Source organism: Mytilus californianus, unplaced genomic scaffold (genome assembly GCF_021869535.1).
Source record: "Mytilus californianus isolate M0D057914Y unplaced genomic scaffold, xbMytCali1.0.p SCAF_3, whole genome shotgun sequence".
Classification (NCBI taxonomy): Eukaryota; Metazoa; Mollusca; class Bivalvia; order Mytilida; family Mytilidae; genus Mytilus; species Mytilus californianus.
In genome coordinates this window covers 10,255,869-10,283,719 of record NW_026262679.1, presented here as the reverse complement: position 1 = coordinate 10,283,719, position 27,851 = coordinate 10,255,869, and the positions used below count along the sequence as shown (strand labels likewise).

At 32.2% G+C, this 27,851-nt stretch overlaps 1 protein-coding gene across 1 annotated transcript in view; it reads right to left on the bottom strand.

Annotated features, from left to right (window-relative positions):
* Window positions 1-6,365: 6,365 nt before the first annotated feature.
* LOC127733944 (coiled-coil domain-containing protein R3HCC1L-like) overlaps window positions 6,366-27,851 on the bottom strand; it is a 28,164-nt gene continuing 6,678 nt past the window's right edge. The window contains exons 4-12 of the mRNA XM_052243427.1: window positions 27,078-27,305; window positions 23,961-26,080; window positions 19,109-19,215; window positions 17,061-17,151; window positions 16,261-16,342; window positions 14,584-14,654; window positions 14,060-14,155; window positions 12,523-12,672; window positions 6,366-9,226 (exon numbers count right to left, since the gene is read on the bottom strand). Coding sequence (XP_052099387.1) covers window positions 9,162-9,226; window positions 12,523-12,672; window positions 14,060-14,155; window positions 14,584-14,654; window positions 16,261-16,342; window positions 17,061-17,151; window positions 19,109-19,215; window positions 23,961-26,080; window positions 27,078-27,280 — 2,985 coding nt within the window. The 5' untranslated portion in view covers window positions 27,281-27,305 and the 3' untranslated portion in view covers window positions 6,366-9,161. The remainder of the gene's footprint in view (window positions 9,227-12,522; window positions 12,673-14,059; window positions 14,156-14,583; window positions 14,655-16,260; window positions 16,343-17,060; window positions 17,152-19,108; window positions 19,216-23,960; window positions 26,081-27,077; window positions 27,306-27,851) is intronic.

Sequence of the window (27,851 nt, the reverse complement as noted above, 5' to 3'; positions counted from 1 at the left end):
TCTAGTTTTTGTTATGAGTTCTAACCAAGAGGCGACAGTAGTTTGCTGATGTTCTTATCCCGTAAATTCATCTACACTATACAATGGAAGTGCTTTACTAGTAATATAGTACTTGCGTTTGAATATTGAAATTGACTAAAGGAATCGCATGAAACCCAAACAGAGCAATAAGACAATTCTGTTTAAAGTTGACAGTTCCTACTCAGTATAGTTAATAAGACAATGCTGTCTAAGGTTAACATGTATTCAATGATAAGACAGGGCTGTCTAAGGTTAACAGTATATTCAGTAATAAGACAAGACTGTCTATAGTTTATTTTTCTCGAGAAAGAGTAGAAGACTTAATTGTAGTACAATTATATAATTTGTTAACTGGCAACTCATAAAAATATTTCCTAAACTATGGAAAAACCAATACAAAACCTTATGCCAGGTATTAAAAAAATATTAAAAAATAATTGAGCAAGGCAACAAATAAAGTGGTTTCTTATAAAGTCTTGCAACAATTCTCTATACTAGTCCTATAGGTTTTTTTTTATATCTGTTTAAAAAAGATTGATAGGATATACAAGTTAACACGTCAACATTCAGTTCTCATTTTTGAATCATTTAACAGGTTCCTTTTTTTGCAGAATATTTTCAGTGTACAGACTACCAAATTTGTTTATCATATTCCTGATTGTGTTCGTTTGTTTCTGCTGAGGTTTCAAAGAGGGAGAGATACCAAGGAGGCAATTGTGTTAAAAAAAATGCTCCTGGCTGAAGATGAACTGCAGATACACAAAAGTACATACGACTGAAGCGTCCTGAATAGACAAGAAGTGTTGCGGTTGAATAGCTGATACGGTTGTTGAAATGCTAGACCTGATTGGTTCGGTTTTGATGTAGTTTTAGTTGAGATAAATTTACGTAAGCCGGATAGGGATGTGTGAGCCTTTAGCTTATCGTTTCAAGTTCATGTTTCATGTTGATTTTCTTAATTTGTTACTAGTAGATCCATGACATAAAATCACACATCATTTCGGACTTAAAAGCTTGTAGTCTTACATATTCCATCTGCGTATTAAGCAACTTCTGTGTTTGAATTGTCTGGTTTTGCAGATTCACAGTTTCCGATGTAAGGGTGGCATATATTTAGTTTCAGGGTGTCCCATTTGTTTTTGTTTTTGAGTAACTAAATTTTCGTTCTGACCAATAAGCAAACGACATTTTGAAAATGTATTTGAGTGTTTTAGTTCAATAACTGTCTTTTCGAAAGATTAAATTTTCGACCGATATAACGCTAGTTGTTTCATCAATGCTTTTTGGTCGTATTCAAAAGTGAAATAACAAAAACAACGAACTCCAAGGTAAATTCAAAACGGAAAGTCCCTTATCAAATGGCATAATCAAAATCTCAAACACATCAATCGAATGAAAACCCACTGTCATATTCCTGACTTGGTACAGGCATTTCCTTATGTAGAAAATGGTGGATTAAACCTGGATTTATAGCTAGCGAAACCTCTCACTTGTATGGCAGTAGCATAAAAATCCATTATATTGACAACAATGTGTGAAAAAAAAACATGTATAATAGGCAAAAATGTCAAAAATAGGGGTACAGCATGCAGTCAACATTGTGTTATAATCCTAATCACTACAAAACAAACAAGTATCTCAACAAAGAAAAACAAAAAGGGATATAGACAAAGCATATAAGCAAAAAATGAAAGACAGGAATACAAAAAATGACCATAGCACAATGACACAATGGCGGGATGTATAAGTACCGAGCCACGCCAAAAGGATATTACCAAAAATGGACTAAACAGTCAAGGTTAATAATTTACAAAGACAAATAAAAGAGCACTATAACACGTAATCAAGATGATAAACAACGTCAGGACCTAGAATCTATACTTCAAGACCATCAAGCTACTTCATTTTCCCCTATTTTTCTAAGTTACTAATTTTGTTGGTGTAATATGTTAAATTACCATATGGTTATTAGTATTTGGTCCTAACCACAGTTTCTTCGATGTCCTGACTTTCATAAATTAGAGTCTCGTCATATTCCTTTGCTAATTCAGAGATGGTTGGAGATTGTATTACCTAATTGTCTTCTGAAAATGTATTATTGGAGTTAGATGCTTATTGTAGATCTTTATCACTAGGATGTATATTCCTTGACAAGGAACTATTTATTGAAGTGTTTTCATCTTGATTTTGAGATACTAATTGAACATCTAGTGATGGAAATCGTATATAGTCATCTGGAAGACCCTCCATTTATTCTTTACAAAATAAACTCATCATAGATACCAGGCTTAAAATAGTGTACGCCAGACGCGCGTTTCGTCTACAAATCAGCGACATAAAAAAAAATTAAAAATGCCAAATTAAGAACGAAGTTGAAGAGCATTGAGGAACCAAAATTCCGAAAGGTTTTGCGAAATACAATTAAGGTAATCTATGCCTGGGGTAGAAAACTCTTAGTATTTCGAAAAATTCAAAGTTTTGTAAACAGTTAGTTTATAATTATAACCGTATTAATGATAATATTCATGTCAATACAGAAGTCTTAATATATAAGACCCCTTTCTGAAATTTAGAATTGGTTTGATTGCGGAATCTACATAAAATGATCGCTTTAATATGTAGACCATAGTCTATATCAGGATTTGGGAAATTCTTCTATATGGACAAGACCTACTAGGTATGCACTCCTGATACTCTCATTTAATTCTTTAAATAGCGGATTTTCATCCATAAATTCAGCAGATAAGATATTTCCACCCTCACAAATTCTAAGTTTAACATAAATCCATTTACAAGGCTGCGAGCTGTTGTACAGATTGATTTGATACTATTGTCCGTGTTGGTAATCTAATTAGCTGATGATCCGTGCCACTATTGGAGCAGGATCTGCTTACCGTTCTAGAGCACCTGAAATCATATTACGTTTTTGGTGGGGTTTCGTGTTGCTCAGTCTTTAGTTTTCTGTGTAGTGTTTTGTGGGTCGTCTTTTCGTCTTTTGCTTTTTTTCACGACGTTGTCAGTGTCTCTTAGACTAATGAGTGCCTCTTTTTTTAATGTAACATTTTTTGTAATCGAATATGCTTTCGGGCATAGAGGCTCAATCATATATCTAAAAAAGTTCAGCCTTAAAAAACGTTATATATCAAATCATCACATTTAAGAATTAACTTACCTCGTTTTAGAGTTTTAACTACCGAGAATTCTTTCGCGTATCATCAATTGTTTTTTCTTTTCGAGCCTTCTTTTTGTTCAATGAAAAATAACAATATTGCTTACCTAAGTTAGAAGGAGTGTCAAAATCTAACTGCTGAGAATTCCAATAAAGGGGCCATTAAGATGTGCAAATGAAATACAGGTCCGTGGGCTAAAAGTCTGTGCACGACAAATGAGAATCAATGTGATGCTGTAATAAAGTACTGTGAGTAACACAGCTAAAATGTGATAAAACACAGGCTTTAAAACACTACAAAACTCTAAGAACAAGTCCACTGTAAAATATGAGCTGCTGTACAATATGGTTTGAGAACGAAAACTAACAACTGAGCTGTTTGATGATAGTCTCATGAGGATAGTTTTATAGTATTTAGGAATGTCTTTTAATGTAAGGTCTTTCCTATACTAAATTGAACAACCACTAGAATTATAATGACAGAGACGGTACGTACCAACTGGGCAATAACAAATCATACATGTCCAATAAAAACAGACAACAACATAGCCAAAATTAAAACAACAAAAAGATAAACAGCAATAACAAAACACTACACAAAAATTATAGCTTGTGCAACACGAACACCACCTAAACCGCGGGTGAATTAAAAGTTCCTACTCTAGTGGCACGCGTCGTTTTACTCATTATAAGTTAAACGTTGGTAACGTCATAATTGAGAAAATGGGAATGCAAGTGGAACATATCCGTGGTCATATGATATAGATATTCCACAAGTCAACTAAATCATGATGGCGTTCTTATACCTTTCAAAGGGATGACTAGAACTTTATGCTTACAATATTTAGCCTGTTCATATTGTGTATTTTAACAACCAGAATAAGAGATTCGACTTCACAAGCTTTTAAATTATCTTTTAAGTATTATATGTGCATACTGCAACCTGAAGCTGGCACAGACCAACTTGTATGTAATCTAACACATGATCAATTCGTTCTTGTTCAGATGTTCTAATTTTGTTAACACAGATTTGTTCCAATGTAAAGCCTTAAAAAAGTTTCTTCAGTCATTTTCCTCAGTGTGTGTGAAACTTTAGCAACAGTTGTTTCGAGATTTTTTATTTTCCTTTCATTCTTTCTTGTGTGGTGTAATATAGCAGTCTTACTGTTCTTAGTCTTGAAATAACAGAGAATTTTACACGAGGTGAAATCTTTTATTTTGAGCAGCTGAATTTATGATTGCTCTTCCAGCTACTGTTTTTCTGAGTTTTATTTTTTTGGGGCTTATTTGTATCTTTCAATAAACTGTCAAATATACCAGGCTTATTATTGTGTAGGCAAGAAAATGAAAATGACACTTGAAAGAGAGGCCAATGATACCAAAGGGACATTCAAAAATAAACTGACAACACCATGGCTAAAAAAAAACAAAAATAGACAATGAACAGTACACACAACACAACATAGAAAACTGAGCAACAAGAACCCCACCAAAAACTAGGGGTGATCTCAGGTGCCCCGGAAGGGTAAGCAGATCCTGCTCCACATGTGGCACCAATCTTATTGCTCATAATAGTAATAAATTGCTTCGCCGAGCGCAGGTGGATACGACAGCAAAGGTTCAACCCTGAACAGTTGGGGCAAAAATGGACAAAATATTCGCACTTGATACAGGTCTGAATTTGGATTGTAGTTACAATTGGAACATATCCGTTGTCATCTGTGAAATAGATTTTCTATAACCACGTTTAAAGGCAAAATCAATAACGAAGTTCATGATCATTCAGAACAGAAAATTCAAAAACACTTATTCAGATATCCTCTGTACAGTTTCAACATTTAATTTCTCATTTTATGACTTGTTTCACCTGTTAATGTTGTGGTCGCACTATCATGAAATAGGCACACTTGTACTTCACAGTAATTTTCAGGATTAAGGTTCAATTTACAAACTAATACTTTTAACATTTATGTTTGTAAAACATTCATTAAAGGGAATTCATGTTCAATCCTAGTTATGTAATGTTTGTTTTTGTACATTCAAAACCTTTTTATTGCTCAATTAAACAATATTTTCACATGGCAAGTCTATCTTCTTGTTCATTGAATATTTGTATAATTTAAATCTTATTTTAAAGTAAGTTGAGACTGCTTTAAGAGACATTGTGCATTCTTTTATTTGGTACTGTATAGCATTATTTTTATTTTGGTATGGTTTTGAGTTCTTTATACTGATATATACATAAATAGTCCTAACTGGTTTGAATTGAACTTCAATTTTCTTCCACTGTAAGACATATTTAAACAAAAAAATGACTCTAATAAAAGAAGTTAATGTGCCTTCCCAAAATGAAGCATATTTTGGTGCTTTCTTATGTTTTTTTCTTAAGAATTTGGTGTTGGTGTAAAATTTTTGTCATTTCTACTGAATGTATCTTTTATCTATAAATGCTGTATACTATGGATTCATTTATTTTCGTGGGTACCAATTTTCATGGATTGAGGAAAACTTGCATTTTCATGGATATTTGATTTCATGGTTTGGCCAAAGTCTGCATACATTCTGATAGAAAATCTGTAGTTCGTTGTACACTGGAATTCGTGGTTCCCCGGGTAATTTAGTAGTATGTAATCCAAAAATTATGCAAGGTTCCCCTGACAGACCTAATCAGACTATAAATAGGGTGGTGGCCTTTTACCAAACAATACGACTGTAAAAATAAAATAAAGAGATTGGTAAATAATTATGTACTTGTTTTTATCAACAAATTTATAACTTTTACCTATCTTTTGATACTCCACATCAGCTAAAGTTATAAAATGTCAATAACAAGTCATCAATAACTTAATAAATTAGAAGAAAAAAGAACATGAATTATGAACCCTCCATAAATCCACTATTAAAACTTCAAATGATCAATTCACTGTCAAAAGATGGCTTAGCTGAATGTTAATATGATCATATAATTTTCCACTTAAAGAAAAATAGTCACTATTTGCTCTGTGTTGAAGGCCTCACTGTGACAATTTATGAATAAGAACAGCAATAAAAGCACTGTTCCTTTGCTTTTTGTGTGTATTTTGCTGTGCATGTACTGATTTTGTGTCATGGATGGATACCCCATATCCTTTGTTTTTCTACTATACCTTAATTGCTATCAAATAAATAGGCAGGATGAGAGCATTTGTTTAAATTTATTATTTTGACATAACTACATTAAAACGAATAAAAACAATATTACAAGCACTTTTTTGGCATTGATTATAAGATACATTATTACATATTGGCAATTGTACACATAGTAAGTACATGTAAATATCTTGTAAAACTATGATAAAAAACAAGATGTACTGTGACCTATTCCTTACTAATGATGCCTCCGCTATAAGTATTCAGTAAACAGGAAATTGGTCAGTAATGCAAATGAAAACAAACAGTATGGCATAAGAAGATGAAGCTTGGTGTCATATGTCAAGAAGCTATGACTTAAAGTTGCTGAGTGTTGTCGGTCATGTGTAATGGACAGACAAATGTACTGTAAACCAACGGTTATCCCTGCCTTTGGATTGAGGATATCAAAAATTACATAGTACTTGATTCTTTGTTGTATTTTACTGACGTACTGTTCTATCCCAAAAATGTAATGACTGATTTGATTTTAAATTATACAGAATAGTTCAAAACTTGATAAATATTTTTTCTGGCACTTTTTTGTATGATGCAAAGTGATACTGAATATCAAAACCCCAATATGTTTGACCAACAATGAAAAAAAATCCTATGTAAAATATTTGAAAAATAGTTTTAAAGATTTTGAAATATGTCAAAGCTAGTAATTTTTTATGCATTAAAGTTACTATATTTCATTGCTGTGGAATATCTTTTCAGTATGATTTAAGATTTTTCAGGAAATTTAGTCTTTGCAAGAAAATGCATTCTTTAATGTTTGGTCAAATGAATAAAAATAATTAAATATACAGCAGAATTTTTGAGTATAACAAGATCTAGGTTTTCAAAATTAATTGGTGTTATAATTCATAATGTAAGTAGATATTTTGTTCACTGACAGTTATAATAGTCATATAACCATTGTTGTAATTTCCTTCAAGCCAAAAAAAAATTATAAAAGGTTTATAGATGTAATGTTAAATGCACGTTTGTGTTTGTATATGTTCTCCAGGAAAATAAGTGACATTAAGTATGGAACTTTAAAACTCTGTAACATATCATAAGACTGCATGTACATTATAAAAATAATGCTTTAATAAAATAACAATGTAGTTTCACAAAAATTTCCAGTTTTGCAAATAACCCAAGGTTTTAGTATATATAATATGACAGTCATGAGGTCAATGCACTGGTTATATTAAAAACATGCATCTAATTATCAACTGATGTAAATTCATAAATAAAATAAGATACATGTAACTGATAATCAACTGCTACTATTTCATAAAAAAGTCAAAAAATTTTCACATTCTGATAAAAGAATCCTTTAACTCAATAGATCATTATATAATTTAATTACTTATAATATGTAAACTATGTTAAAACTTGCAAATTGACAAATAATGTGACTCATTCAACACTAAAATGAGTTACGTAAATGTGGTCCTATTAATCATTGAACAGTAGGAATTCAGGTTAAAACCAGAAAATTATCTCCATTCTAGTTTGATTTATAAATATTAAGAACATTCTCAGCAATGTGCTATTAATCGAAAGTTCATACAAAATTTGAACAAAATCTGGTTAAAAGCAAAGGTCAATAGTCTAAAACAAAAACATCTTGGTCTAATGTATCATCTAATTCTTCTAAACATAAGCATGGGGTAGAATAGTAAGATATAGTTTAGTGTTAAATAAATTCATAAAATAGCTATGCACACAAATTCTGTAAGTTCAATATTTCATCTACTTTTTGACTGGCTGAAAATGTTGTGAAAACTATTTTTTTTGATTCTCTATAAAGAGAAGTTCATGGAAAATAACAACATAATCTGACAAGAGAAGTGCAGCAAAGTTAAAAACTTTTGATATTAAGGAACTATGGACAATTCATTAAAATCAATTAAATCTAAACATTTGATCAAATGCCTGGTTACCAAAGTAAACAACCTTTTTTTAACTTTATCTTAAAAAAATGTACTTTTCTATTGGCCCCCACAAAGTCACCAGTTATGTGAATGCACATGATGAACAGTAGATATATCAAAGTATTTCAATATTCATGAATAATTAGAATATGTAATTTATGAACAAAATTATTTGACATATTTAAGACAACTAAACACATTTATAAATAATTATGAAATTGAAATAAAAAAATATACTCTATGCTGACTCTCATACTTGCTTGACAAATATTTAATATCCACAAGTTATCCATGAATAAGCATAGAAAAAATATTTTACAATTTGATCACAGTAAAATGAATTAAAATGCTTTAAAAGATATATATTAAAACAGTAGATTTTCTTTAAATACTACATAATTTCTCTTTGTGCATCTTGTATCATTTCATGAGTTAAATAACATGTCCCATAAATTTATTAAAATTCAACTTTAATAGCTATAAAAGTCCAAATTCAAAATGTACACAATTTTATTACAAACAATGTCTGGAAATTCAATCACAGACCTAAACATACAAAGAAACACACCATTTCTTCTTCCTATTTTTTTTGTATTTTGATAAAAAAAACACATATTAACAAATACTTTTAATAACACAGTCTTATATATTTACAATTTCTTGGTCTTTTAATCCTGTCTCCTTCAAACAGTTGTAAAATCTGTGTAACATTCCTTTTTTCATTTATTGCTCCAATAACTGACAGAAGAAGGACTTACACCTGGCATGAATTGAACCAATTCTTGACTGCCTAAATTAAAACAATTGACAAAAGTTGGTCCATTAAACATTTAAAAAAAATATAAATTCAAAGATGGTCAATAAGGTCAAGTGTTTCATTCTGAGGTAACATTTCCTTCCCATATATCATCTTTCTGTTTACGTTCCTTCTTCTTCTTATCTGTAAAATAATAAAACTATATGTAAATAATTTGTCATTTGGTTGACTAAATTGATTGATGTGGGATATGTGGCAAACATTCAATGCACAGTAAGAGGGACAACATTTTACTGCAATATGAATATACCCTTTTTAGTTCTTGACTTAAACATTGCATTGGATTTTAAATATGCTAGCTGACAAGGTAAGTTGGCTGACATATCTCCCTACCATGACATATTATTCTGACTCCAAACTGATAAGTTTTTGTTCCACCTCCTAAATCTACATGCTTGACCCAGATTGGGTTTGACCTCATTACCTATGGCAATGGGAGGTAAAATGTTGATTTCATTGTAAAATCATTGGGTTGACTGACAGCATCCAGCTGGAGAAACCCATCACTTCTGATGTCTTGTGTATTGTCGTCTGCTGCATCACACTTTGTTCATCTACAACTCCTTGAAATAGCTTGACAGAACTCAACCAAACTTTATCAGATTATTCTGTCGACAGGACATGATTGATTGATTGATTGGTGTTTAATGCCACTGTCAACACCATTGTGCTATTTCGTGGAGGTCAGTTTATATTGGTGGAGGAAGCAGAGTGCGACAGGACATGAAGTTATAAGCACCTGGTATCTTAGTTTTTAATCAGTGTGATTTTTAGGGTTCAGATACCAAAACAAGGACTAAGCTATTTCTGCTTATATCAGTTTATTCATCCACAACTCCTTGAAACAGCTTGAAAGAATTCAACAAAACAAGGACAAAATGGGGGATTTTTGAAGTTTCCCATACCATAACATGGACTTAAATCCTTGACCACTGGAAAATGAGTGTATGTTCAAAAGGGACGAAAATTTTGCTACGCAACCTGCCAACTAAGAACTTCTCAAAGATTTATTACAAGGGTTCTTGAGAATGTGAGAATGTGGCACTATCCTTACAAAAGGCATCAGATTTAATGTCCAAATTCCAACCAGACTTGGATACATAGTAATGCAACCTGAACAGCTAAAAAGATGCCTCTCTTTAGCTTGGGTTTTACAGCCAGATGGGAGAAGTCCATGGATGACAAATTTCTATACAGTATAGTTTAAAGTTGTTGTATAGAATGATAAGACACCCCAATATAGCTAAATAGAATACTAGATGATTTGATATCCTAGACATATATACATCTCACTGTACCTGAACTATAATTAAGCCTTGAAAAAAAGCAAAAGAGCATGTGAAAAGAATTTTTTTGGATAAGGCATAGGAAACCTCCCAAGTTAAAGAGTTATTTATATTTGTCACAGTAAAATAAAAATCTGGTATTAAAAATGATAGCTGTGCAAACGCCCTTTTTATGGGTCTGTGCCCCTCAGCCCTAAGTTTCTAGATAGAACACTATAGACCATTGGGGTCTATTACATACTTCAAACAATAAGTCTCTTATTTTTCAATCCAAATAACATATGTGTAATTCTTTTCTCAAGTATTCTGAAACAAAATGATTTTTAAGGGACACACCTAAGCATTATCAATATATTGCATATCAAACTGATAATTTTTCTAAAATTCAACAATGAGAGAAAACTCATACCGCATAGGCAGCTATAAAGGAATAAACAGCTGCACCATAAGCACATGATACGCCCGTCGTCTTGTGTGTGAATTTTTATGCAATAAGCATTAATAGTTTCTGACATACAGCGTGACATGCGAAAACCCCCCTTTTTTTTACAAAAAACTCAATATCTCTAAAATAAAATTTTGAATCAAAACCAAAAAGTATACAGATCTTTAGATTAATATAACTAAGAAGTGTGTAAAATTTTAAGCAATAATCATAAATCATTTTTGAGATACGGCGCGACATGTGAAAAACCCCTCCCCCTTTTTTAACAAAATACTCAATATCTCTAAAATAAAATTTTGAATCATCACCAAAAAGTATACAGATCTTAAGATTAATATAACTAAGAAGTGTGTAAAGTTTTAAGCAATAATCATAAATTGTTTTTGAGCTACGGCGCAACATGTGAAAAAAAACACACTCCTGTTTTAGTTACTAAGTCCCGTAACTCACAAAGTTTTAATCTTATTTTCACCAAAAGTATACAGATCGTTTGACCATCATAAGAAACAACTATGTTAAGTTTCATGAAATTTGAATAAGTCATTCTCAAGTTACGGTGCGACATGTTTACGCCGGACAGACAGACGGACGGACGCCGGACATTTGTATACCATAATACGTCCCGTCAAAAATTTGACGGGCGTATAAAAAAGTGAAACCATTCAAAGGAGAACATGAAAGAGCTAATTTATAACAATACAATTTATGAAAAACAAATATGAAACAAGGACAACTGAATAACGGCTCCTGACTTGGGGACAGGCACACATAAGGAATGTGGCGGGGTTTAACATCTTTTTAGAGTTCAACATCTCCCTGACCTGGGATAGTGGTGTAACAGAACAACATAAGAACAAACTGTAAAAATCAGTTGCAAATGGCTTTACTAAATAGATCGTTACGAAGCTCAACAAAAATTAACATAATAAACTGTTGACACAGAGATATGTCTGGCCTGTTGGCAGAAAATACAGAAAAAGACCAACTGATGGACAGCAATATTGCTAATTAACTCAAAGTTGCTGGACCATGACATAGAGGCCAGCATGTCAAAATGATCCTCAAATGAGATGTATTGATAGTTATGCAACTTTATAGAAAATATCATTGATCTATCACAAGTAGTTCCTATCAAACTAACTTAAGCAGAATACTTAACATTGAAAATTGCTTATAAATTGAAATTCGCGGGACCATGACCTAGGGGGCAGGGCCTAGAAAAAGTCACCAAACTAACTTTAGCAGAAAACAATTGTGGACGACATTGTAAAAGCAATACCTATGTCTCAACTTACAGGGCTTTTGTCACAGGCGAGACAAAAACAACAAACACAAAGCACTGGTATGTACTCACAGTTCATGCCATTTACAATTAATAAATAAATTATGTCAATCATTGTTTATATGATGCTCAACTGATTACCATGATTGAATTTTGTTACTAAGTCTGAAGGGATTAAAATCGGGATAAGACAAAAAGTGTCCGACTAGCTCAAATATTTTTGGAAGCCCTGAAATCTAGATGTCTTTGGTGTTTATGTTTGGTTGCTGTCTCATTGACACATTACTCACATATATTATTCCTACTAATCAGAATCTCAACATAAGCTATTAATGATGCAATCCATGACGGAGAAGAAAAACCTATGTCTTGTCTCTTCATCATTAATCTGATGTAGACTTAATACCTTTAGCTTGTTTTAATTTTCTTTTCTCTTCCGTCTCCTTATCTCTCTGTTCTTTAGATACTTTAGTCTTTAAGCCAAGTGCTCCAGTTAACATTCTCCTGGCTACTACAGCTGTAGTCTCTGGTCTCTCCTTGTAGGGTTGCAAAAATTCTGTAAAAAATGTGTTTTAATTAAGGACAAACAAGGAAACACAAGTATTACAAATCTGATCATACGGTTTAAATTATAAGAGAACTAAATATATATGACTAAAATAAATGTAGTGTCAGTAATAAATATTCACTGATGGAAAAGATCTTCAGGATATAACTAAAGTCTCCTTTTATTAACAATGTCTGCTGGTGAATACAATGTCAAGAATATACTTATTACATGAGTATTAGTAAATATTGTCTCAGGTAGATGTCTATATTGCACCTGCTTTCTAGTGCAATAAATCTTATAAGATGTACAAAATGTATAACATTCACCAATTCATTAAATAACCCTTTTATTGAAAGTAAAGCTTGAAAAATTGTTTAAAACATATATTTGTCACTGATGACATCACTAATTTGAAGCTTTACTTGCACAAGTGCCATATGATATATCATTATATACTTTATAGTAACAAATACAAGTAAATTGTATGTGTAATACAATTAATAGCAATGGTGCTAATATGATATTCTCTATCTATTGAATAGCCACATAATATGATATTCTCTATCTATTGAATAGCCACATAATATTTCCCACAGCTAAATGGTTTTCACATCATTCCTTTTCTTTAATTGCTGGCCTCAGATAATAAATGGAAAGATTTTCACAAAGTGTGGTTTCATGCATTACATACCAACAGCTGTCTAAGCTTTAAGTTTAGACTTTTGGCACAAAGTGTGGTTTCATGCATTACATACCAACAGCTCTCTTAGCTTTAAGTCTAGACTCTTGGCACAGTGTGGTTTCATGCATTACATACCAACAGCTGTCTAAGCTTTAAGTTTAGACTCTTGGCACAAAGTGTGGTTTCATGCATTACATACCAACAGCTCTCTTAGCTTTAAGTCTAGACTCTTGGCACAAAGTGTGGTTTCATGCATTACATACCAACAGCTGTCTAAGCTTTAAGTTTAGACTCTTGGCACAAAGTGTGGTTTCATGCATTACATACCAACAGCTCTCTTAGCTTTAAGTCTAGACTCTTGGCACAAAGTGTGGTTTCATGCATTACATACCAACAGCTGTCTAAGCTTTAAGTTTAGACTCTTGGCACAAAGTGTGGTTTCATGCATTACATACCAACAGCTGTCTAAGCTTTAAGTTTAGACTCTTGGCACAAAGTGTGGTTTCATGCAGTACATACCAACAGCTTCCTTAGCTTTAAGTTAAGATTCTATATACAAAGTGTGGTTTCATGCATTACATACTGACAGCTGTCTAAGCTTTAAGTTTAGACTCTTGGCACAAAGTGTGGTTTCATGCAGTACATACCAACAGCTCCCTTAGCTTAAAGTTAAGATTCTATACACAAAGTGTGATTTCATGCATTACATACCAACAGCTCTCTTTGCTTTAACTTTAGATTCTCTGCAGGCTTGAGATAAAGGTCCCACTTTTAGTAAAGGATGTGTAAACTGTAATGCTTCATTTGCTGTAAAATCGGAAAACAAATCCATAACAAATACATTTCCTTTCTTTAGCTTAAGCTATATTTTCATACTTTTGAATTCTTAAACGTGCGCTCCTTGTCTTAATATATATATTTCATAAAAGTTTGCACAATTTATTATGTATAATAATGCCTGATCAATTTAAGATTTTTTTACACAAAAACATATGTCTGGATTTTCTCCCTAAGGTCTTGTTCAAACAAAATTTTGAACTCTAGATGTCTTTAAGTTTAAGTGTTTCTTGGTTGGTGTCTCATGGGCATATACCGGAATTTCTCTTTATTCATAGATAAATTGAAGAAAAGTGCATTCTTGTTTTTGGTTATGAAAAGAAATAAAACTGCAGAATTATCCCATTTAAGTCATCATGAAATGCATCAATATTTCAGATAAAATAGTTTTTGTTTACCTGCTATAACACTGGAAAACACTCCTAAAGCATGAGTATCATCTACCCATTTAATATCAAATCCTTTTGATCTGAAAAAGATAAAACAGACAGATGAATAAACAACTTTTCATGAATGGATAAAAGAATTCTATTTATACATTTGCAGCTATAAAAGTATTTTGGAAATGATATATCCCATTTAAGTTACAATTTACATAAAACTACTTTTCATGAATGGATAAAAGAATTCTATTTATACATTTGCAGTTATAAAGGTATTTTGGAAATAATATATCCCATTTAAGTTACAATTTACATAAAGCCAAACAATAAAGGATTCATTTCATCAATAATATCCAGGGTTTGAACTTTACTTAGTTTTCAAGGAGCCATGTGGGTACCTAGTAAAATATATCTTAGGGTCCACAGTAAATCTTAATAGTCCACAAAATTTATGGAAATTATGATTCTCCATACAAATATTAGGACACCTAAGTTTCCTTTTCAAAACAGTCTATAGAACTGAGGACTCTTGAACTATTTACTTTGATAACGTGATCTTGTTGATATGGTCTGTTTTCATTTTGTTATGTTGTATCACATGCAATGAAATGTAGTGTAATGACAATAAAGATTTGAATTGAATTGAATTATATAAGAGATATTTAAATTTTACAAATTTAAGCAACTTAAATCAATAAATTGAAACAATGCATTTGCATTGAAATATATACATTTAATTAAGGGGATCCAACCAAATGTCTCTTTATGGGTGTGGAATGTGTATTTTTCACTTTTGTAATCATTATTCTTCTGTCAGCTGTGTCATTAGTGCATCTGTAGTTATTATCATTAGAAAAAGATTTCATTCACAGTTGCTACGTATCAGATATGTGATTTGTATTTATTTCAATGGCGAACGAAGGAAAATTTACAAAAAGAAACTATGTTTGACAAGTGATTCGGAAAGGAATGTTAAGATAAATCTGAAAAGAATATAACCTCAGTGGTCATGTATCAGACCAAAACATTTCTACATCGAAGTTTGAAACCATAACATGCCTGCAAAACAGAACAGCCATAAGAGTTTGACACACACGAGTAAATGAAATAAAGTTGTGAAAACAAAGCCTGTGATCAGGTGATCCTGGCTCTAGACGGGTACCTGGTCCTTATTTGTATATTACGAAAGGCATACTGAATATTTTATGGAGGGAACCAACCTTTCCTGGCGTTACCTCAGCTTTGCGTCAGTCGAAAAGTGAGCTAGGATCCCAGGCTTTGAAAAAACATTACCGTTTTTAAGCTTGTTTTCAGCTGATTATTGTTCATTTGAGCAGATCCCAGTTATGTAAACATATGAGTTTTGATGAACTACACTCAATATCATGCGATTTTTATAATAATAGTTTTCAAGTGCACTCACCATTTGGGCTAACGAGATTACATATTTATGAGGCCACATCAAAAAGCACTAGCAAATGGCGAATGGACGACCGCTAATTTCAAACCCCGATATCATTTAAAGATCAGACAAACTAGAATAAAGAGGAAATAGACTAATATAATGTTTAGTTCTTAGACTGTCTTTACAGTAGGAAAAAATATTTGTTTAACAATGTTAAATTTTATTCCATTAAGTTATATTTTTTGCTCAAGACACATAAGCTTTACTCTTTTGAAAACACAACTTACTTGAACATGCTAAAAGCTGAGAGGAGATCTTCGGTTTTCATTTCCGATGAGAAGTCATATATCTCTATCACATGATTCATACCTGAAATATAACCAAGAAAAACATGCCTTACATGGATACAAAATGTACTAAGATGGAGGACAACAAACAATTGATAATTTGTCAATCAAAACTGAATGTAAACTTTACAGCAATTACCTATTTTACAATTATAAATAAACTATATTAATTCAATGTTTTTTAATCATTACATATGAGGAAAGTCTTCTGAAAACTAATTACTCTCTATACGATTTAAAAATAACAGAACAATAGTTATAGTGACAAGGAATATACAAACAAGATTCAACAAAGGGAGACAATATCTCCAATTTTTAAAGTGAACTACTTGGGTGTGTACTTTGTACATAAAACTTAAGTTTACGTGTTTTAAGGTGAACCTGCATTTCTTTATTATCTATTGTAAATATATAGACACTGGTTAAACAGGTTTTTCAGTCATATTATTGTTACCCATCCAATGGTTTGATTGGCTAGTAAAAACTATTGTTACTCTTTCAATAGTTAGTACACAAAGAAAATTCTAATTGTATGGTCCTCTTAGCAAACAAACAAACAAACTTATTGTTCTTTCAATGAATGTGATAAACCAAATTATTCACATAATTTTGCTCATCTTTTAATATGGAATATTATTAAAATAAATACTGTAAGATTACAAATTTCTCCTTTTTTCTATCAGAGGATGATAATTCAAAACCATTTCAATAGTAAAGACAAATATTAACATTGGCTTTACCTTCATAATCTAATTCTGGTTCCTTTGGTTGATAATTGAGGTAGTTTATGACAGGCTTCTTTACTTTCACTTTACCAACATTACTACTTAACTGAAAATAAACAACAGGTCTTTGGAAGTATGTACAGGTGAAAGACATGATAAACTAACGGTGATCCTGTATTGTTGAACAGAAATGTATGCTGTATTTGTTCTCATTTCTACTAAAATTTAATAAATGGATGGAGAGTGTACTTTCTTCAAAGCTGATCTCTGTAGATAGGATGCCAGCTGTTGGGAGAGTAAGACTTGGTTTCTCATACTGTCTTGTATAGTAAATATCCACCAACCTTATCATCACACTAAGAACTGATTGTGTTCAAAATTAGTTGTTCTTGGAGTAATTTTAGAAATCATGTAAATGCTATGATTGGTGGACATCCCTTTCAAATCTGACTTGATTCTTTTTCTTCAACAGATTTTTACTTGTCATTTTAAACACAACATGTCCAACTGGTTGAGAAAGTACCCTTCAAGAACTACACTGTTTTTATTGGTTTTGTTTGCTCAATCTTATCGATTTTTTGTTTTGTATTTTGTGAGTTGTTTGTTTTCCCTCTTGACCATGGTTATTTCTGTCTTCTTCAACTTTGATTATTGATTGCCCCCTTGGTATCTTTTTTCCCTCTTTTAAATTTGAGTAAAATGAGATGTGAAGTACAAGTCAATGAGTCAGCAACCCAATGACACAATTAACCAAAAGACAAGGTCATATGTAAAAATTATCTGACATGTATGTCTTAGTATTTCTTTTGATAGATTTAAAGGTTCTAAATTAAAAAAAAAATCATCATCATTAAACATTAATTCATTCACTGGAAAACACCCCATGAAAGAAGCAAATTGAAAAATTGTACATAATTTTTCTCCTTGCTTCACATGAAATGAAGGGCTCATTAAATTGAAATACAACAAGTTGTATATTTTCTTTATGATGAAAAAAATAAAGCATACAAAGCACTAAATATTGTTAATTTGGTTTCATTTTATGTAAATTTGAATGCTGCTCAAATTCCTCACTGTTCCTACTGTACATAATGTATAGACATCTGTCTTTTTTTGTGGACAGTGTGTTGACATTAAGATTTATTTTAGCAATTTGTATTGTTGGACTGCTTGTCTTACTGCTGTACTCCTCATCTTCTTTTACTGTTATTTCTATTTCTATATGTTTTCTTAAAATAACCTCATATTATTTCTGTACATACATGTATATCACATCTTTTTTACTGTGTATTCTTTTTTTGTAAAGTAAATAATATGAAATTTGAATTTTAAGAACAGAACCCATTCCAAAGGAGTATGTATCAACATAAATATGCTCTAAAACCTTCAGATATGACATCTTTACAGTAAATCCATTGGATGTTGATGAATGTGTACTTATTGATATTTTAGTCTTAGATGCAAAAATTTTTTATTAGTTGTTATTGGCTTTGAACTGGCTGTCAGTAACTGCGAGTACTTTCAGATCTGTACTTAGTGTTTTTTTTGTTGTGGGGATGTATAAGTACCCTGCCATGTCCACTCTGTTTTTTTGATAGATGTGTTTCTATTTGTATCCATCTGATGAGTTAAGATTTTTCAACTGATTTTTATAGTTTGTTCTTGTGTCATACTGTTACACCACTGTCCCAGGTTAGGGGGAGGGTGGCACCTTCAAACGAGTTTAACCCTGTCACATTCTGTATGTGCCTGTCCTAAAGTCAGGAGCCTGTAATTCAGTGGTTGTCGTTTGTTGCTGTGTAACATATTTATTTTTTGTCCCTTATTTCATACATAAATTAGGCCGTTAGTTTTTTTTTAATTGTTTTACATTTGTCATTTTGGGGCCTTTTATAGCTGACTATGTGGTATGGGCTTTGCTCATTGTTGAAGGACGTACGGTGACCTATAGTTGTTAATTTCTGTGTCATTTGGTCTCTTGTGGAGAGTTGTCTCATTGGCAATCATACCACATCTTTTTATTTTTATATTAAAAGATTGAGCGTTGAGTAGTAGATGCCTACCTCTTCTAAAGTATTAGGATCTAGACTCTCCCCATCATCATCAAACATTGTATCCCATGACTCATCCTCTTCAGACTGAATTGGCTTTTTCTCTGATACAACTGTTTCTGAAAAGACAGATTCAACCTTAAACAAAAGTAATATTCTTTGTGTTATTGATTCAAATGAACTTTGGATTCGTTATTATTCTTTAGTTACCAATTTGTGTGGATGAAGTGGGTACAGGTGTACAACAAATTTATATGTTAAACGAATTACGCATTTTCTAAAGGCTTGTATGCAGACATTGAAAAAAATCGCGAAATCAAATATCCACAAAAATACATCATGGATTCATCAAAATTGGCACCCATGAAAATAAACGAATCCACAGTATACTTTAATTGTTTATCATAATAATGAGAAAAATGTCCATGGACTCTGACCTATATGTTAATCATTGGAATTTTATACAGTTATCCCTTCAATACATTAAAGACAGATTAATGTTTCCTTTTCTTATCTTTAATCATTGAAGTTATGAATAAACAAGTTCCTATCTACATGATCTACCAATAAAGCAAATTCTAATATAAATGCCCTATATAAATATCCCATACGTATTTACCTATTCTAAATGTTTTATATAAATATCCCATACTTATTTACCTATTCTAAATGTCCTATATAAATATCCCATACTTATTTACCTATTCTTAATGTCCTATATAAATATCCCATACTTATTTACCTATTCTAAATGTCCTATATAAATATCTCATACTTATTTACCTATTCTAAATGTCCTATATAAATATCCCATACTTATTTACCTATTCTTAATGTCCTATATAAATATCCCATACTTATTTACCTATTCTTAATGTCCTATATAAATATCCCATACTTATTTACCTATTCTTAATGTCCTATATAAATATCCCATACTTATTTACCTATTCTTAATGTCCTATATAAATATCCCATACTTATTTACCTATTCTTAATGTCCTATATAAATATCCCATACTTATTTACCTATTCTTCAGTGTTCCAGCTAGGTCGTTTTCACAGGGCGGTCCGCCCGCCCTTTCCCGAGTGCCGCCCTGTGCCCTTTTTCTGACGCCCTGTGCCCTTTTTAAGAAACGCTGCCCTTTTTCGTAAGTCCATGCCTTAATTGCCGTAATATTTTGATGAAAATACAATTATTCTACCTGTCTTCATAATAATGACAAGTTTATGACCCTCAGCTAATTAACATTTACAGCAGGTGTAATAAGTTGTGATTACAGATAATCCGCTTATCGTGATTACAGATAATCCGCTCTTCGACATCGGATGGGTCATTAATCCCTTAATTAAACTTCATAATTGACCATGGTAATAATCTTTCTCATTAAATTCGATCAGTCAGCATTTCAATTTCAATATTTCTCAAAAGATGACAATTTGCGTTTCGTTTATCCGTAGATCGTCTGTTGTTATAATGTCAAATATTTTTTTTTAAATTGATCTTTTAAACTAGTTTTAATCCAGAAGAAAGTAAAAACAATGTTTGACTGTACCTTTCATTGAATATCTATATCCAAATTAAATTAAAGAACCTTAGTGAGCACGCTCACATACCCCACGTCCCCACATTGTCACTGGAGAAATAAAATAACTGTAAGAAAAAAAAATTGTATAAGAAAAAAAAATTGAATCATAATTTCCTGTCGATATGCACATCTACATAGTATGTCCTTATTATCTACAAAGTTTCATGAAATTCTGTTGTGTGGTTTCAGAGGAGTTGCGATGACAAACTGTTGCAGAGGTATATTGAAGCAAATAAGTTCAAAGGGGCGTAACTCCTAGAATAAAAATTGAATCGTAATTTCCTGTCGATATGCACATCTACGTAGTATGTCCTTATTATCTGAAAAGGTTTCATGAAATTCTATTGTGTGGTTTGAGAGGAGTTGCGATGACAAAAGGTTGCAGTAGTATATTGGGCAAATAAGTTCAATGGGGCGTAACTCCTGGAAAAAAAATTGAATCGTAATTTCCTGTCGATAAGCACATCTACGTAGTATGTCCTTATTATCTACAAAGATTCATGAAATTTTGCTGTGTGGTTTCAGAGGAGTTGAGATGACAAACTGTTGCAGTAGTACATTAAAGTAAATAAGTTCAAAGGGGCGTAACTCCTAGAAAAAAAATTGAATCATAATTTCCTGTCGATATGCACATGTACGTAGTATGTCCTTATTATCTACAAAGTTTCATGAAATTCTGTTGTGTGGTTTCAGAGGATTTGCGATGACAAACTGTTGCAGAGGTATATTGAAGCAAATAAGTTCAAAGGGGCGTAACTCCTAGAAAAAAAATTGAATTGTAATTTCCTGTCGATATGCACATCTACGTAGTATGTCCTTATTATCTGAAAAGGTTTCATGAAATTCTATTGTGTGGTTTGAGAGGAGTTGCGATGACAAAAGGTTGCAGTAGTATATTGGGCAAATAAGTTCAAAGGGGCGTAACTCCTGGAAAAAAAAATTGAATCGTAATTTCCTGTCGAAATGCACATCTACGTAGTATGTCCTTATTATCTACAAAGTTTCATGAAATTTTGTTGTGTGGTTTCAGAGGAGTTGAGATGACAAACTGTTGCAGTAGTACATTAAAGTAAATAAGTTCAAAGGGGCGTAACTCCTAGAAAAAAAATTAAATCGTTATTTCCTGTCGATATGCACAACTACATAGTATGTCCTTATTATCTAAAAAGGTTTCATGAAATTCTGTTGTGTGGTTTGAGAGGAGTTGCGATGACAAGAAACAGGACTGACGGACAGACGGACGGGTCAAAAATATTATACCCTCTGCAACTCGTTGCGTGGGGTATAATTAATTGAAGCTGTAATCCATGATCACAAATTGAGCTTTGTTTACATTTGTTGAAAGCCATGTACTTTTTGGCGGGAAAACCCTTTAACAAGAAACAGTATACGTAACATTTCATTTTTATTTATAGACAGTAAGAATTTCATTTTGATTAACTGCTAAGATTATTTCATTAAAGATGAATACTTTCTTGGGGTGAAACTGATAATACTTTAATACTCTACATCTAGGGGAGTGTAAAATGGAAAGGGGGGGGGGGGGGCTTTTTTATATAATTTTTTTTTATATAATATTACAAATATAAGTTAACCAGTCTGAAAAGACATGGTTAAATGGATTTTAATTCTGAAAAACTCAATGTGGTTTATTAATTCCTTTATTATTTCTATCATAATCAGAAACAAGCTACATGTATTAGGCATTTCAAACATATTTAATTGCCTTTATAAGAACATTCAAGACTACACTGTATTAATAAGTATGTACCTGTAGTAAAAATACCCTGGTAAAATTTCTACTGGGCCCTTGGAAAAAAGTTTTGGGATCCAGGTTGGCCCCTGGAGAAAATGTTAGGTATTGTTCCTGACTGTTTTGCAGATTTATGTGTAGTTTAATAACTGACATATGCACAATTCATTTCACTAATGAAATAAACATAATTCTACAAAATGCTGCTGCGCTCTGCATTGCAACTTAACCTTAGACCCACCATGCATCAAAAATTTTCTAGGGATGACTGAGCTAGTAATATACATGTTATATGATGTACGTCGGTCCTTGGTCCCTTTAATACTGTTACCCAAAATAAGTTTGATTTTCATGTAGCGTAAAAGTGACTAAACCCCCCTCAAAACTCCTAGCTGAAACCCCTGCAGTTTACATAAGGCAATGTTTGACATGCCCTTTTTGAAATATCAATCATCGCGCTAAAGTGCCCTTTTCATGATTGGCTCCCTGCCCTTTTGAAATCCTAGCTGGAACACTGATTCTTAATGTCCTATATAAATATCCCATACTTATTTACCTATTCTAAATGTCCTATATAAATATCCCATACTTATTTACCTATTCTAAATGTCCTATATAAATATCCCATAATTATTTACCTATTCTAAATGTCCTATATAAATATCCCATACTTATTTACCTATTCTAAATGTCCTATATAAATATCCCATACTTATTTACCTATTCTTAATGTCATACAATATGTATGATCTTTACAAACAACCCATTCTCTGAAATCTGAAATTTATTTTTGCAATATATTGTTGCCGTCTCCAGTTTTATACATTGTAGCACAGAAACTTAACTTAAAATGATTTGAAAATCTTTAATTTAACATTTAAAGGCTTTATACAGTAAACTGTATGTATAAAACATGATTTATTTCAAATCAATCATGATGAAGGTCAGGTCACTGAATTACTTGGAAATACATTTGTAAGTCAAACTTTAGCTTTCTTTTATGGTTAGTCTATAAATTGGACCATGTCATGAATTCTTTTGTTGAATGAATAAACAGAGAGAAACTTATTTATTGCTATTTTGTGTATTTTTCCTTTGATCTTTTTCTGTGATAATTTTTCATATTGACTTGAGATAGAAAATTATCGCTAGAAACTAAGGGCACACATGACTTTGTCAGTGTACGCACCAACGACGTCAGTAAATAGATTATCTATGGTCTTTCAAAATAGAGGATTTTTCTCGGCCACATCTCATCTCAGGGCTGTTGTCCTTTGATGAGTTTGTAGCTGAGAAACACCCACTTGTTTGAAAAACCATCGATAATCTATAAGAGTAAATCAATCAGAATCACATGCATTCTTTAAAAAAAATTGCCACCAAGAGAATCCGTGTTGAAGGCCATACTTTGACCTATAATGATTTACTTTTACAAATTGTGACTTGGATGGAGAGTTGTCTCATTGGCACTCATACCACATCTTCTTATATCTATTTGAATAGAATAGTGTAAATTTTAAACCTGATTCTTGTTCATTTATCTCCCTTGACTCAGCAGCACTGTCCTGTTTCTTTTTCAATTTATTTTTTCCTTTTCCAGTTTTCTTTTTCCCTGACTTCTTCTTATCCTTTTCTTCACTTTCTGCCCTTTCTTTTTCTGCAGTTGATTCATTTGTCTTGTCAGTGTACAATTCCCATCCAAATGCTGCTAGTTTATCATTACGGACAACGACTTTGGAGGAATTCTTAATTCCTTTTTCTGTGTTAGTGCTGCTGTTTTCACCTTTTACAGGTTTTTCTGATGCATTACTTTTTACATCTGTTGACTTTTTTGTTGTATGTACTGAACATGCTGAATCCTTATATGAACCTAAATCAGAATTTTCATTTTCCCCAGATTCAGACACTTTATGTTTGGAATGATTACTTTCATCATTTGAATTAGATTGTAAACTGCTTTCATCGTTTTCACTTCTCAGGTCTGATGACTCTTTTTTTAAACAGGCATCCAGTTCTGTTTTATCTTGTGAGTCTGTTGCTTCACCAGATTGTACGGGATGTGACTCTAATGTAATAGCACCTGAATCATGTGACATTGAAATACACTCTTCTGTTCTGTTGCTTCCTGAAGACAAAATAGTGTCATCTGATTTCACATTTTCAATGTTAAGAACTTCATGTATGTTTTTAGATAAATCTAATGAGGAATTTTGTGATGTTGATGAAGAGTTTCCTAGCTTCAGCGTGTCATCCTCAGTATAATCTGGTAAATCGTTATTGATACGAGACAAATCTGAGGTAAAAGGTACTGACGAAGCCATATTTTGCTGTAACTCTTCTGTGTTCACCATGTTTAAATCTGATTTGTCATTATCAGAATCTGATGTAGTAGTTTTTACATTTTTATCAAATGGTGTCTTGGAATCATCACAGATTGTATTGTTAATTTCTCCAGTAAGACTGACTTCTGAACCATCCTTTGTGTTTCTTTCTGTATTATTATAACCTTTATCCTTAACAGTTACATTATCACTTTGTTCATGTTGTTCCACTGCAGCATCAGAGGTCATGAGATCATCAGAAAGGTCACTATTTATAACTTTCCCTGAATTGTCATGATTGTTGGAATGCTTTAGACGTTCACTGTTTTCTATAGAATCTGATATATTTGTCAGATTGTTCATGCATGATTGATTACCACTTCCTATTTGTTCCCTTACAGGATTTGATGACACAGTATCTAATTTATCATGAACTTTTGTACTCACATCTCCCGTACCTTGTTCTAATTGATCTAGATTCTCACATATATGTACATTGTCATTTGTTTGTAGTTGGAGCAAAATATCAGTGTTCAAATGTTCAGAATTTTTACATACATTTAATGTTGTGTTCTCATTTTTGGATGAAGGGATATCTTTAGCTAGTTCCTCCTCATTCTTGCAACATTTATCTACTTTAGTGTCTATATTATGTGTATCATTATTTATGGTGGAACATTCTTTTACATTTTGATGATCATTTGAATGGAATGTTACTGAATTATCAAATTCTATTCTCTGATCTTCCCTGGGAGATTTTTCTTGATTAATATCTGTTCCTTGTTCTTCATATGTTTTTATCTTTTGAGCTGACATACATACTGTAGAATTGTCCACATCCAAACATTTCACTTCAGAACTCAAATCAATTCCATGTGACCTTTCCCCAAATTCATCGGACCTGATATATTTTTCCTTGCTCTGAGATCTTACCGTTGTATCTGTATTGTCAACATCCCAATGATCCCCATCAGAGCCTCCCTCTGAACTCTGACTCAATGACTGACCCTTCTCTTGCTCCCTCCTCCTCCCTGGAGGCATGTAAACCTGAGCTGTTCTACTTTTTCTTGGTTTAGTTTGCACCGGTTTGATATCTGAACTGGTCAAGTTTTTCTCCATATCATCAGTCTTTTTATGTGAGTCTGTAGTATCACCCTGTTGTTTTTTTAGCTCAGGTATTGTATATTGGTCACATTCAGTAGAATTGCTCTCAAGACATTGACTTTCTTGTGATTGTGAATTGCCATTACTACTATCTTGAGATCTCCTTCCTCTTGGAATATAAAGTTGAACTTCTGGCTTTTTCCCCCTACCTCTTGACCTGCAAGCATGAATTGCATTTTCTTTTATTATTCAATTGAGTTGTAGTAATGCCTGAATAAAAAACTTGATATTCTTAATTGATTTAATGTGTATTCTAGTCTTGTAAGTAAATATATATTCATACAATTGACTTAAATCAAACAAAAGTAGTTCTTATAACATGCTAATCTGCTAGATCAGTTAAACAATCAGAACAGAAAAAAGCATACTCAATATTGTCAATGATTTTAAGTAAATTAAATATCATGAGACAGAGAATTCAACCAAAACCTTTTACTTAATATAAGCATAATAATGTTAATTCAGAAATTATTGTGAGGTTTTTATTAATGCGAATATTGTGACTTGGTAAGTATCGCAATAATAAAAACTCACGTTCTAACATCTGATACATATATCTGCAGATTTTCCTGACACCGCAATAATTAATCTTGCATTTTTTGTCGTTTCTTCCAAAATCGCAATAACAACAAGCATTCTGTGAGTATTGCATGGCAATACATAGTCCCCTACCAGTTAAAAATTCATTGTATTGGAACAAAATTCTAACTTGATCTATAACTTGTCATGGTGTAAACTATATAACAAATATCAAATCAATATCTTCAAGCATGGCGAAAAAAGTGTTGAAAACTGATTATTTGAGTTAATTTTATAAGTCCAAGGACCATAACTCTGCACAAAATCATCAGACCGGAACAAAATTCAAACTTGATCTGTAACTTGTCATGATAAAACAATACACCAAATATCAAATCAATATCTTCAAGCATGAAGAAAAAAGTGTGGAAAACTGATTTGCCGGACAGACAGACAGACAGACAGACACACAGAGTGCAAACCTCGTCGGTAGGGGACTAATTACATGTAATTATTTCTGAACATACAGAACTAGGGGGTGTTTAACGACCTTGACTACCTATGAGCATCTTACACAGTCAGGAATCAGTAGTATCATAATAACTTAAATGTACTATTTATTCTGTGTTTAGTACCTCTGATTTTTTCTTATTCTGTTTTGATCAAGGTCATCTGCAGCTAAGTCAGAAGGGAGTTGATCTGGTTTTTTGATATGATGTTCAGAACCTGGTATCCCTGACTGTCTTACACCTACTGGTGATATTCCTGGACTATCTCCATCCTGCTTTACTCTTCCCCTTGCCCTGCCCCTACCCACTGAAGGTTTGGGGTTTGACATACAGATACCAGAGTTTGATGATTCACTGAAAAAAATAGTAATAAAATCATTATCTGCTTGATGTGCTACTGTCAAAATGTATTTCTTTTAAATAAATTCATGTCATATTTTTCATTTAAAGTAAATCTATTATCAAACAATAAGTATGTTTCTGTATTGTAATTTTGAAGATAAACTTGAGGTTCAGTGAGCATAGCACATAAAATGATTCCCCTGCCCCTTGTATTCATTAAAGTATACAAAGTATTTAAGAAAACATTTTGTCTTTAAGGCAGTAAAAATTATACAGCAGTCAGAAATGACCTTCTCAGATATTTTAACATTATTCATGAAACATCTTCTGGTGAGAGCAACAAAATCACCAAATATCAATAATATCCTTCATAGAATTCAATAGTTCTGAATCAGACATTCATTGCACAGACATGTATATTTGAAACTACGTTAGTGACCTTAATTGGACTTGCAGACAGACATTCCAACCTTATTCACAACATACATTTTTGATAATGTGCAACAATAATACCAGGTATTCTTAAATTCAAAAATATTGAACCAGACACAATATAGC